This window comes from Nesoenas mayeri, assembly GCF_963082525.1.
Source record: "Nesoenas mayeri genome assembly, chromosome: 1".
NCBI classification, from domain to species: Eukaryota; Metazoa; Chordata; class Aves; order Columbiformes; family Columbidae; genus Nesoenas; species Nesoenas mayeri.
The window spans coordinates 124,065,995-124,078,331 of NC_137541.1; the positions used below are offsets into that span (position 1 = coordinate 124,065,995).

A 12,337-nucleotide genomic window follows, 5' to 3' on the forward strand; every position below is an offset into this window, starting at 1 on the left:
TAACTTTTTTTTTTTTCCTACCCAAATATACTAAGCATAGATTTCCTGTAAGGATCTAAGATCAATGCATGTTACCCTGTCAGTATCACTGCATAATAAAAAATTATTTTTATGCTTTCAGTGCAAACCGGAATATAAGGTCCCTGGATTGTACGTTATTGACTCTATTGTTCGTCAGTCTCGTCACCAGTTTGGAACAGACAAAGATGTTTTTGGGCCAAGATTCTCTAAGAATATTACTGCCACATTCCAGTATTTGTATCTCTGTCCATCTGAAGACAAGGTACAACTATAATTTCTGAAGTGTTGTTGAGAATTGATAACAGTGCTACCTTGGTGTTTCCACTTATGTGAAAGCTAATTTGGTAATTATGTCCCTGCTAGTGAATGTTACTATATGAAATGGTAAAACATGCTGAGAAAGATTATAAAAAGTGGTAGTTAAATGCAAGTTCTAGTTGAAATATTTATTTTGTGTAACTTCACCAGTTTTGTTTTGCTTATGCAGACACTTTAGCACAGTATGTCTGTGCCAAAACTTTTCTTCTTCAGACTCCTTTAGGAATATTTTCTGTGGAAGGTGGTGTCACCTACAAAAAGAAAGTGTTATAGGAAAATCTTTGGTGTTTTAGGCAATGAAGGTTCTACTCCCAAATATTTTCTAAGAAAATCATCATGCTGATTTCTTCAGTCTTTACAAATCCCATACTTGGAGACTTTTGTTGCTGCTCTCCATTGTCAGGACTGGTTTAAGGCCTTGTTTGTCTTAGTTTTGCTGTACTTGCTGACAGAACAGTCTCAGAAAGTATCCTGAAACCATGATGGTCCAGGTTGCTACCAACAGAAGATGGCTTCTGTGCCCTCTGTCAGAACAATTTCAAAAGACTCCCAAGATAAGTGTGTTTTAGAAGTTGCCAGTTGGTTTTGAGAAAATTGCCTACTTGTTCTTTTTCTTAATGGTAGTAATGTAAGAGCAAAATACTCTTCTTCTAACTGACTTTTTCCCTAACTTTCTGACTAAGCTCTTGAAAGGCCTTGATGCTCTGTTAGTTTTCTAGTGTGTGGAACTTTTAGACCTTTAGGCCTTGAATCTGATATTCTAGAGCTTCTGGGTTCATACCCAGGTGAAACAGAGCAGTTCCCTTCTTCTTTCTGTCTCTGTGGTTACTATTTTGTTCATCTAAATCAATTATACTATTCCTCTCCTTTATGGAACTACCTGATGCCTCACTGCTAAAATAATTAAGATGCTTTCCACTAGGGGAATGATACTGTTTAAATGTGCTTGCTGTAATGAATTTCCAGTACCTAAACAAAAAAAACTGGTCTGCAAATAGACAACAACTATGGTTGATATCCAAAGAGAAATGTGCTACTTTCTTTTCTTTTTCAACAACCTTTCTGTAAGATTAGTATGTGATTGAGAACAAGAGTATTAAAATTATTAATTTTTTGGCCTTCATACTATTTTTAAGTCTTCGGAGAGATATAGTACTCAAAGGCAAAAAATGTGCTGTTTTAGAGTTAACTGTTTTTCAGACAAAATCTTATTTTAAAATAACCATTTTAAGGTTTCTCGCTAATTGATCATACTGTAGAAAACATTTTGTAAAAGTCTTTAATTGCTTATCTTATGAAAGTATAGGTGAATTTGCATGGGTCTATATAACTGAGTCACAGTAAGGCATTTTATTGTTGAAACAAGAAGGAATAGAATCAACTCATTCTTAGCGCTCACAGTAGAAGTAAAAACCACTTAAAACGTGTATGTGTCCAAGTCAGATGACTACACAAAAAGGACAGGTGTGGCAATATAATATGTATTCTGAATTTCACCTGCTTGCATGTTTGAACTGAAGCAGTGCGTCTAGTTAGGTATTATTATTAAATACTGGGCTAAAGAAGGAAAGACTGATTTCCAGCTTGTTCCTGAAAGCTTCCTTGTTCTTAATGTTAAAAAAAGAAGCAAGCTTAAAATAACAGCTGACAATCAGAGGTTCTAATTTAATCTTTCTGCAGTGATCAGTTAGAATGTTTTCCACTTTATTTCCTGATCTTTTGATTAATGATGGAGTTTGCTTTTCTGGTGTCAACACAGAATTGGTTGGGTTAATAGAAAAAAATTCAAGCAAATAATCTTCTAACTTTAAAGCTTTGTTCTAGTGTTTTATGGTGTAACTGCCCCTCTCTTCATTAGGGTTTTCCCACTTATCTTCATTTTCTATCTTTCTTGTTGCATTTGTTTTTTGTTTCACCCCTTTATGACCATCTGTGAAGACATGATGGGGCTGATGTGACTCTCTCCACTGTATATCAAACCTGGATTTTTTGACTGGCCAGAAGAGTTTTAGAAAAATTGCACAAGTTGCTTTTTATTAAAGCAGATAGTAAAATAAGTTGGCAGTTTTTATCTTTGCTGTGTAAAAGGTCTTGCTGGCTTATGTGACCGAATAGACGTTGTTAAATAAGTATGCCTGATTATGTTGAACTCCTGTACTGTTCAATCCTTTCTTCTCGACATATGGAAGATAAATTTGCAATTTTTGAATTAAGAAAGATGTATTTAGCATTGATACTCACTTTTGTTTCAACAGAGTAAAATAGTCCGTGTACTGAACCTTTGGCAGAAAAATGGAGTATTTAAAATTGAAATAATTCAACCACTTCTGGATATGGCAGCAGGAACTAGTGCCACTGCACCAGTGACAGAAAATGCTGCTAATAATGAAGGTATGAATGACATTGTAACTTCTTTTAAAAGGCTGAATGGTAATAGTTTGCTAACTTTCACATGAAAGCTCCTGCTGTTAGTTTCAACAGTTGCATGTTAATAAACTCAGCTTCGTTTTCACGACTATCTGGAGCAGCTAAGCTCAATCTAAATAAATGCTGATACTGTACTTCAGAACTGATCAGAATGTGAATGCTTATTTGGAAAATGTCTGAAATTTATATCATGTGTATACATATGTGTACACTTTACTTACAGGTTACTTCAATGTCCCCTCTTATTTTTTTTTTTTTTTTGCTTTTGGTCTAAAATATTTTTCTATTGTTTCTCAATTTTAGAATTCTGATGACATTTTTTTGATGTTGGAATCTGGATAAGTGAAGCATAGTCTTATATCTGGAGAGCTTCATCTTTCTTGGAGTAAACTTAGTATCCAAAAGCAACAGCTGTCAGTCTCTTTCAGTATGCAACCCCGCAGCGTTTTGACTGGTGTTTCAAATCCAAATTCTTGAACAGTAGATTTGTGCCTGGCAGTACTGGTTGAAAACCGGTGACTGAAAGAGTAAAATAATGACGACTTGCCCATAGTATTTTCACTGCCCTATTTTATGCCACATAAAAAGCTGGTAGTGTGATTACTGAATTGTGAATGAGAATATGCATACCACAATTCTCCCTTTCTCTGGAGGGCCTTCTTTTTGAATTTGCACTCTATATTTCAGATTTAACTTGACTAACCTCGTTATTTATTGTACTTGTGTATGTTGGAGTAGGACTGACAAAAAATGTGATGGAGTGAGGTGTGATTACAGACAACAAAATAACGATGTGCAATAGAATAAGTGAAATTGTCTCCAGCAGTGTTTTGGAAGGCATATCCTATTGACATGTTTTATAAACATGGCAGGGGACGGAATGTCTTAGCATCTGAGCTTGGGTGCAGACTGCTGGCTATACGGATTCATTCTGATATGACGGATGAGTGGCACGATTTTCCCATCTTTGTCTCATCACGTAATAGCTAACAGATTGGATGCGTTATGCATAGATTTTCATGTATAGAATTACTGATTTCAGTGAGATTATTCAGATGCACCAAAGGGGATAATTTGGCCCTGAAATAAATATGCTAATGAATAATAATAAATACATTAATGCATTATGTGAAATAAAATCTGTTTAGCTCATAATGCTACAAATTCTGTTTAGCCGAAACAAGAGAGGGAGAGAGAGAGATGCAAATTTTCTCCCTTGAGCAAGCAAATATCCTTCTGAATATATACAGGAAATAATTTGGGAGTTAATTTATATTTAAAAACAATCACATATCTTTTTGCAGTGTTTTTGTGTAATATCTGACTTCTGGGAGAATATTATTCCACATGCTTGTCTCTGCTTGCTGTATGTCAACACAGCAGTTATTTAAACTGCAAACAGATGAATGGCTTTAAACAAGTGGGTGTTGTGAGGCAAACTTACTTGCTTAGTGTCTGAAACTGAAAATTACTTAGATCTGTGGGGATTTTTTTGACTGTCTCTCCTTGTACAGTTTTATAGTAGTCCATTAAAATATATTTGCTGATGAATAGTTGCTTCCTCACAGCATGTAGGAGTAGATGGTATTACTGCTAGTTTGCTTTGTACTGGCAAAATGTTTATTAAAAAAAGGCATTGTCATCTAAAGCAAAGAGAATAGGAAGGCTACATTTGTAAACAAAGCCGATAGCATGTCTTAAAATGTGATCTGAGTTTCATTAAAGCTCAGTGGAGATGGGAGTCTTTTCCTGGACAAATTAGTAAGATTATTTTTATGGTAGGATTTTATTATCAAATACAGGTTTGGCTTGTGCCTGTGCAAAAGTGGCATGTGAATAGACCTTGTCAAAGAAAAGGTTGCTTATGAAATAATTTTTTAAAACCTTTAATTATTACCAGCCATTTCAGCAAAAGTTCAGTTACTGCTAGAAAACAGAAAATATTAAGAGAAACTCAGTTGCTCTTAAAATGAACCAGTAGATCAGAGGTGTCAAACTCATTTTCACTGGGGGCCACATCAACTTCGCGGTTGCCGTCAGAGGGCCAAATGTAATTTTAGCACTGTGTAAATGTAACTACTCCTACAGTAGATGATTGATTTGAAATATTCATCCAAAAGAATGAGTCAGAACTTTGTAACCAGAACTGGCATTTTAAGTGTATTGATACACATTGCTTTATGCTGTTTGAATAGTAGTTTTTCTCTTAGCTTTTGTAAATTCCACAGTTGTAAACATTGAGTTGTGATCTAAAATAGCATGCTGGACTAGCTTTCAGATAGGCCATTTTTCTTTTTTTTCCCTTCTTAAGTGAGTATAATTTGCAGATGTGAACAGTGAATGGAGCAGTTAAAGGCAAAATGAATAGAATATGTAATTGGGGTAGTTTAGGTAGGATTTTTTGGCTTAAATAGAGTATTGTAGGTAGTTGTTTTGAGGAGGTAAATGTATGGACTGGAGAGGAACATGAATGTTTTGGAGTAATGTCGCACTTTCTCAATTCCTATGAAACTCTCAGGTTCACCGCCCCCTCCAGCGAAGGTTCCTTCAGAGCCCCCTCAAGTTACTGCTAACTCAGTACCTACTGTGCCACAGTTGCCCAGTTCTGATGCCTTTGCAGCTGTAGCTCAGTTGTTTCAAACAACACAAGGACAGCAGGTAAGCTGTTTGTATTTGGTTCCCTTCTAACTTCAATTTTTATGTTAAATGAAGGGGGAAAAGTGATGGAAGCAACAGCCTTTATTTGAAGCAAAACGAAAAGCCTCTGTAAAGTGTTTAGTGGAAAATTTGTCAGAGTTAAAGTCAGTATTTGAATGATTGGTGACCCTTCTGTGCTGTAATTATGGTATTTGAGGAAAATTCCATTAAATATTCCTAAATAATTAGTTCTGAATCAATGCAGGTACCAAGTTTCAAGAACAGGCAGAATATATCAAATAAAATGTTGAGTTTTATTGTTTGGTCCACTTAAACATTTACAGTGTTGAAAGGCCTGAATACTGAAATCTTGGGATCTGCTGAATATAGCCACTGAAGTATTTAAAAATGACATTTGATCTTGCTGAAAGTTCTTCATAGTTCAGTCAGGTGGTTGGTCATGTTCATCCTGTGGCATATTCTGGCTTGACGTAAAATTTTTATCCTACAACTCTTGCAATACTATGTGTTTATAGAAGAGTGAATACTTAATACTATATATGTTTTTGTAGCTTCAGCAAATTCTTCAGACTTTTCAACAGCCTCAAAAGCCCCAGTCACCAGTCATAGATAACACTGTGATGGCTCAGGTTCAAGCTATTACTGCTCAGTTGAAAACTACAGCAGCACAACCACCAGAACAGAAAGCTGCTTTCCCACCACCTGAGCAAAAAACATCATTTGACAAAGTAAGTCTTCATTTGCTCTTTGTCTTTGACTTCTTCAATTCAGCAGAAGACTGATGGATGGATGCCTCAATGTCTTCCACTTGATAGGAGTAAAACGATACAACTTTTGTTACTTCTCTTTCCCTCTGGAGGTTGGCTTCCTATTTTTATAGCCTTTGCAGCTTATGAAGCTGAATAAAACTACTTTTGGGTAATTTCTGATTCTGCATTAGAAGATAGATTTTTCTTTTCTGATTCTAACCTTGTCTTTAATTCCAGAACTCTTAGGTATATAGTAAGACTTTGATAATAAGGATGTTTTGGCTGCCAGTTATGTAAGATACAGAAAAAATGGTGTAATTTCTTTCAGAAATTGCTGGATCGGTTTGACTATGATGATGAACCAGAAGCAGTGGAAGATTCAAAGAAAGAAGATTCAGCTCCTTCTCCTTCAGTTTCTCAGCCAGCTTTGTAAGTTTTGTGTCATAATAAAATTCACAAATTTTTATTCTAAAAATACTTAGGTTAGATTAAAATTCCAAGTTATTTCAGTGCTTAACTGTTATAGTCCGAAGTTAAAACACTACTAACAACTTTAACAACTTCTGGTGTGGTGGTTTGGTTTGATTTGGTTTGGTTTTGGTGATCTGGTGTAGGTTTGGCACGTTACATGGATCGAGGATGTGCTCTGTAGAGAAAAGCTCAGTTTTGTTTTCAAGATGAGTCCCGTGTTTTTGTTGCACAAGCATCAGGGCATTGTTAGTAATCAGCTAGATTGCTTTGCTGGCTGAGGACAAGATGCTTTTCCAAACATTGTGATAGTTTTAGTTATTTAAAACATTTAAATTGGCTTTGCAGCTTTAAATTCTCAAGCATTAAATATCCATGCAAACTAACTCAGACTCCTCTTTCCCTTTTGATATGCATTATGATAAAGTCTTAAATTACATGATCACATACTAGTTTTTTCCACAGGACCCCTCTCTCATTCAGTGCCCAGGCTGGATGGTGCTCAATACCTGGGTTAGTCAATATTTCTTTTTTCCCTGCTTCAGTATGTGGCCCCATGTCTTACTCTCTGTATATGCCATCCAAACCCCACTCTCAAAAACAGGATCACTAACTTTGTCATTAGCTCTCTTACTGTGTTTATCACCTTGAGCACTTTAATGTTCTGCGAGTATTACTTAATTAAAATGCCTTTTAAGTAAATCAGTAGTGTTTTCCCTGTAATACGGATGGAACTCATGGTGTACAGAAAGATGAGGTAGGTTGAACATATGTGCTGCTTGTGTATGCACAACTAGAGATCATTGGACTAGGCTTTTCAGCATGTTAACGTTCTGTTTGTAGCACTTCAAAGCCTCTGTCCTTATTCCTTTATATTATGTAAGATGCCTCTGAAGACTGAATTCCAGTAGTCTCCTTTTGGGCACACAAAACCAGTAATATTCTATATAGAAAACTGATCTGCCCAGAATCATCTAAGAATTGTATGGCACCTGTGTCTTAAAATACTACGAAGTTCTGTTTCACATCACCATGAAATTCCTTTATCTTCCTGAAATCCTGTTCAGTTTCTTGCACAAGCTGCATCCTGTAAACAGGCGCTGTTAAATGCACAGACCTCATTATTTCCCTGAGCACTGTCCATTCTGTGTGTTGAATCAAGAAGTGAATTACATTACTGTAATCCTTTCTCCTCTGCCCTAAATTCCTCCCAAACTAAAGGGTTTTTTTCTAGCAGAAGTATGACCAATTTATTTTCATTGAGGAAAAAGCTTGCTTATTTTATTCCCAAAAGAGGAACTGGAGAGGAATAAAGTTAGCCTAAGGCACACAACCTTCATAAAAAATTTCCATAGACTGATATCTTTAGCAAGATCATATAAGTACAGAGAGAAGAGAGGCTTAAACCTTTATGTAGCATTTCTTTGAAGGAGTGCTCTTCCAGTGGAGAAAAGATAAGGAAGCCACTCTGTCTCCTTTTTTTGTTTTCACTTTTTAGAGAGGAAATGGAATCATAATAAAGATTTTTCTGTCTAGATTTGAAGCAAGAATGTTTAAATGTACACAGAAATATATAAAATAAAAGCCAAAAAAACCTGTGTATCTACTGACTTGTCTCACTAAAATATTCCTGGTTTTAGTGGGTTTCCAGCAGAAGGTGTACAACAGACAGTATTTCCTCAAATCCCAAATATGGATCCTTTTCAGCAGCGGATGATGGGAATGCAGCAGGATCCAATGCGTCACCAGGTAACTTCAGGGTTTTCCCTTGTCCCTCTGTTGTGTTATGTTTTCTATGTTTTGCTTTCTTTGGTGCAGAAATAAGGAAGTGGTGTTCCTATTAATGAAGAGGGAATATGGCTTAGCCCTCTGGCTCTCCCAGGAAACATTTTTTTCTCTGTTCTGGTCAAGTTTTGAAGAACGAGATTTTTATTTTATATGCCTAAACACTTGACATACTTCATCTGTCTTGGGCTTCTGCTCTTGTATTGTGACTTTGGAGCAGGGATACAATTTTACTAGAAACGCTGGAAACACTAATGCATTTTTTTTGTAACTGGAAGGTTTTGTGTTTTTTCTTCTCGCAAGGTTCCGCTTCCTCCTAACGGGCAAATGCCAGGTTTTGGCCTCCTACCTACCCCGCAGTTTCCACCCATGGCTCAGCCTGTGATTCCACCAACAGCACCTGTGCAGCAAACTTTTCAGTCTCCTTTTCCATTACAGAGTGAATCACACATGCAGAAACCACATCAGCAGGTGAGGACTCCTCGCAGTAAACAAACTAACTTAAATGCTCTAATACATGTCTTTCTCAAACCTGTGTAGTTTGTTCAGGAGAGGAAACTTCATGATAACCATGGACAGGGATGACTGTGAGGGTAACTCATCCAAGAAGAAGTTGGATAGCTGCAGTGCTATATGACAAGTCTGATATTTCAGAAGCGTGGCAAACCCAGCATACATAGGCGTTAACTCTTCTTTTGTGAAAGACTTTTGATTGCATTTTGTCCTTCCACCTCTCACTTTTCCTCATCCTCCCTTTCCTGTCCCCATCATGCTTCAGGAATATTTTGTTCCATGGAATTCTAACAGCCCAATCTCTCTCTGGAGATAAACCATCTGGAAACTGTACTTTTTAAGGGCCTAGTAGATTGCTAATATAGTGGAAATAAACTCTGAAGTCTGTGAAAGTTTGTAAAAAATCCAAGTGTAGGTAAACACCTATTTCTTGTTCCTAAGGTTTTGGAAGATGTTGGTAATCAATTTTTTAGTCTTGAATTCTGTTAAATCAGTACATTCTGAGAGATTGTTTGTTTGGATGTTCCGTGTCAGGGTTGCATTGTGAAAACTAAAGTTTAGGCACAACACAGTGTGTTCGAGAGTGGGAAGCTGTAGAGGATTTGGGGTAGGAAGGAAGAACTGTGGAACTTACTGGGGTTTTTAAAGCAGGTTGTTTTGTGTTATTTGTTGTTTTGATGACTTAGTGCTTCATTCTTCAAATTTATAGTATTGTAATTTGCTTATATGTATGGCTTAAACTACTTTTGTATAACATCTTGCAGAAAAGTTTTTTAGTAAGCCTTACTTTTCTGTGATTTTGATGACAGAACAAGATCCACTTACTGACTTTAAGGAATATCATCATATTCTGTGGAGATGTATGCGTTGCTGAAATTGACTAAAATGGGAAAGCAATAATTTGCAAATTGAAAATGAGAATTCTGTGTAAATTACTTTTATTATATTTTTGCAGTAGTAGTATTATGTTCATTTATTACTGGACTGTCTCCTTATTAGTGACCACAAAGTGGTGATGAAGCTTTTGAAGAGAGTTTTATTATTTATTATTTATTATTTATTATTATTTCACATATGTGAATATTCAGTATAATTTTCATGCTGTTATGTAACTTAGTCTAGGCATAAAATGAAATAAAATGCTTGTGCTACTTGCCCGTAACACCGGTCAACTTAATATTTTAGGATATGGAAGTGGAGCAGCCACCTGTTCAAGAGGGAAAACGGCATGTTTCTGACAGCAGAAAGTCAAGATCTAGATCTGCATCCAGGTAAATTAGTGAAAGTTCTTTCAGTGAGGGTATATATTGTATGAAGTATTGGATTTTAACATGAGGAGCTAAGTGTGTCACATCCAGAGACTTGAAAATGCATTACTAATTCTGTACAAGTACTGAGGAGAGTTATGCTGATTATCCGGAGCTCAGAGAATCTGTTGCTGTGCTGCCAAATCCACTGTGGGAGTGGTAATTTCGAACTGACGTGACAGTAAATAACTGAGAGGTGAGGCAGCTTGAACTGTTGATGGAGCTCATTTTCAATGCCTTAGGACATAGTCCTGTTAGCTCCATTTTGAGTTGACTTCCTGGGTGCCCTGCTCAGTGTGCTTCCTTTGAGGTAGTTTCTTTCAAGTGCCCAGTTGTGCTGTACAAGTTGGATTCTGTGACAAAGGCCACATTTAGTAAAAGAGTCAATTTAATCTAGGGATTAATTACAAGAAGTTACTGTCTGTGTCTTAATCTCTGTGTGGACAACACTAGTGAAATTTCTTAGTACAGTTAAAACTGTCAAGGGCTTGATTTGAATTCCCCTTCTGGAAGAGAGAGAAAAAAAAAAAAGAGACCCTTTCAACATCTTATCTCTGAGAGGAATTGTGTTTAAACACAGCTAAATGTTATATGTACTTCAGTGCAGTGGTAATGGGAAACAGATTAGTGACCTGTAAGACTTGTGAACCCCTGAAAGCCATATACCTTCTAAGGAAAACCAGGTATCTATACAGCTCTCTCTTATTGGTAGAGATAACTTCTATGCCTGTCTATAGTGAGTACATTTAGGGAAGACCCTCACTGCAAGAAAGGTGAGGTGCTGGAGAGAGTTCAGAGAAGGGCAATGAAGCTGGTGAGGGGCCTGCAGCACAAGTCTGATGAGGAGCATCTGAGGGAACTGGGGCTGCCTGGAGAAAAGGAGGCTGAGGGGAGACCTTATCACTCTTTGCAAGTACTTGAAAGGAGGTTGTAGCATGGAGGGTATTGGTCTCCCAGGTAGTGACTGATAGGATGAGAGGAAATGGCCTCACATTGCACCAGGAGAGGTTTAGATTAGATATTAGAAAAAATTTCTTCACGGAAAGGGCTGTGAAGCACGGGAACAGGCTGCCCAGGGAAGTGTGGAGTCACCATCCCTGGAGGTGTTTAAAAGGCATTTAGATGAGGTTCTTAGAGACATGGTTTAGTGTTAGAGTTAGGTTATGGTTGGACTCGATGATCTTGAGAGTCTTTTCCAACCAAGATGATTCTGTGATTCTATGGTAGTGTAATTTTTTCTGTGCTCTAAAGACATCTTTCTTAAGAAGAAAATCTGTGATCCAGTGTACTATGGGACTTTGCCGATCACAGAGGCAGTATACACGTCTGAGCTGATCGAACAAATTTGGCTCCAGTATTAAAGCAAAGCTGTCTTACTTAGTTAAGAGTCTTATCCTTTGCCAAGTTTCGTATGACTTCCTTGAAGGTTTACTCTGTCTTCCAGACCTTGAGTGGTTTAAAACTTGAACATGATGTAAAATACACTTTTACTTGCAGAATTTATTTTTAATCTCTCTTTTTAGCCATTCTTTTGTAAAAGTAATGAACATTTTCCTCATTTAAGCAGATGCAATTTTTTTTGTGTTAAGGTGAATATAGTTTAGATAGTAAACTTCAATACAAAAGTAATAGAAGATATTGAAAAACAATGAACTTGTAGTGCATTAATAAGCTACTGTAATAACTTATTCTAGTCCTAAGTGCATGTGAACGAACTTGGATTTATTTATTTTTTTATTTACTGAACTCTTCCCTGATTATTTAAATAGATATCTGAAATAGTTACCTGTCAATGTCTGGGTCAGAAAGATTGAACATAAATGGTTGTTTGTTTAAACTAGGTCACCTAAAAGGAGACGATCAAGATCTGGCTCCCGATCTCGAAGGTCACGTCATCGTCGATCTCGATCTAGGTCCAGGGATAGACGCCGACACTCTCCTAAGTCTCGGTCACAAGAAAGACGTGAACGAGAGAGGGAGAGAGAACGCAGGTCAAAAGGCCTTCCTCAGATAAAGTCAGAAACTGTTAGTGGTAAGTTTATGCTTTCTCTTTACTGTTGTGTAGCTCTGCAAATGCCCATAATACCATTT

The 12,337-nt window shown here is 36.8% G+C and overlaps 1 protein-coding gene across 1 annotated transcript in view; it reads left to right on the forward strand.

Annotated features, from left to right (window-relative positions):
* The window catches only part of SCAF4 (SR-related CTD associated factor 4), a gene marked incomplete at its 3' end in the record, with an annotated part of 46,221 nt that overhangs the window by 13,363 nt on the left and 20,521 nt on the right, over positions 1-12,337 (forward strand). Inside the window, exons 4-12 of the mRNA XM_080363127.1 lie at positions 122-283; positions 2,595-2,730; positions 5,285-5,424; positions 5,976-6,152; positions 6,502-6,602; positions 8,282-8,390; positions 8,730-8,897; positions 10,125-10,210; positions 12,088-12,278. Of these exons, the coding sequence (XP_080219253.1) occupies positions 122-283; positions 2,595-2,730; positions 5,285-5,424; positions 5,976-6,152; positions 6,502-6,602; positions 8,282-8,390; positions 8,730-8,897; positions 10,125-10,210; positions 12,088-12,278 (1,270 nt within the window). The remainder of the gene's footprint in view (positions 1-121; positions 284-2,594; positions 2,731-5,284; positions 5,425-5,975; positions 6,153-6,501; positions 6,603-8,281; positions 8,391-8,729; positions 8,898-10,124; positions 10,211-12,087; positions 12,279-12,337) is intronic.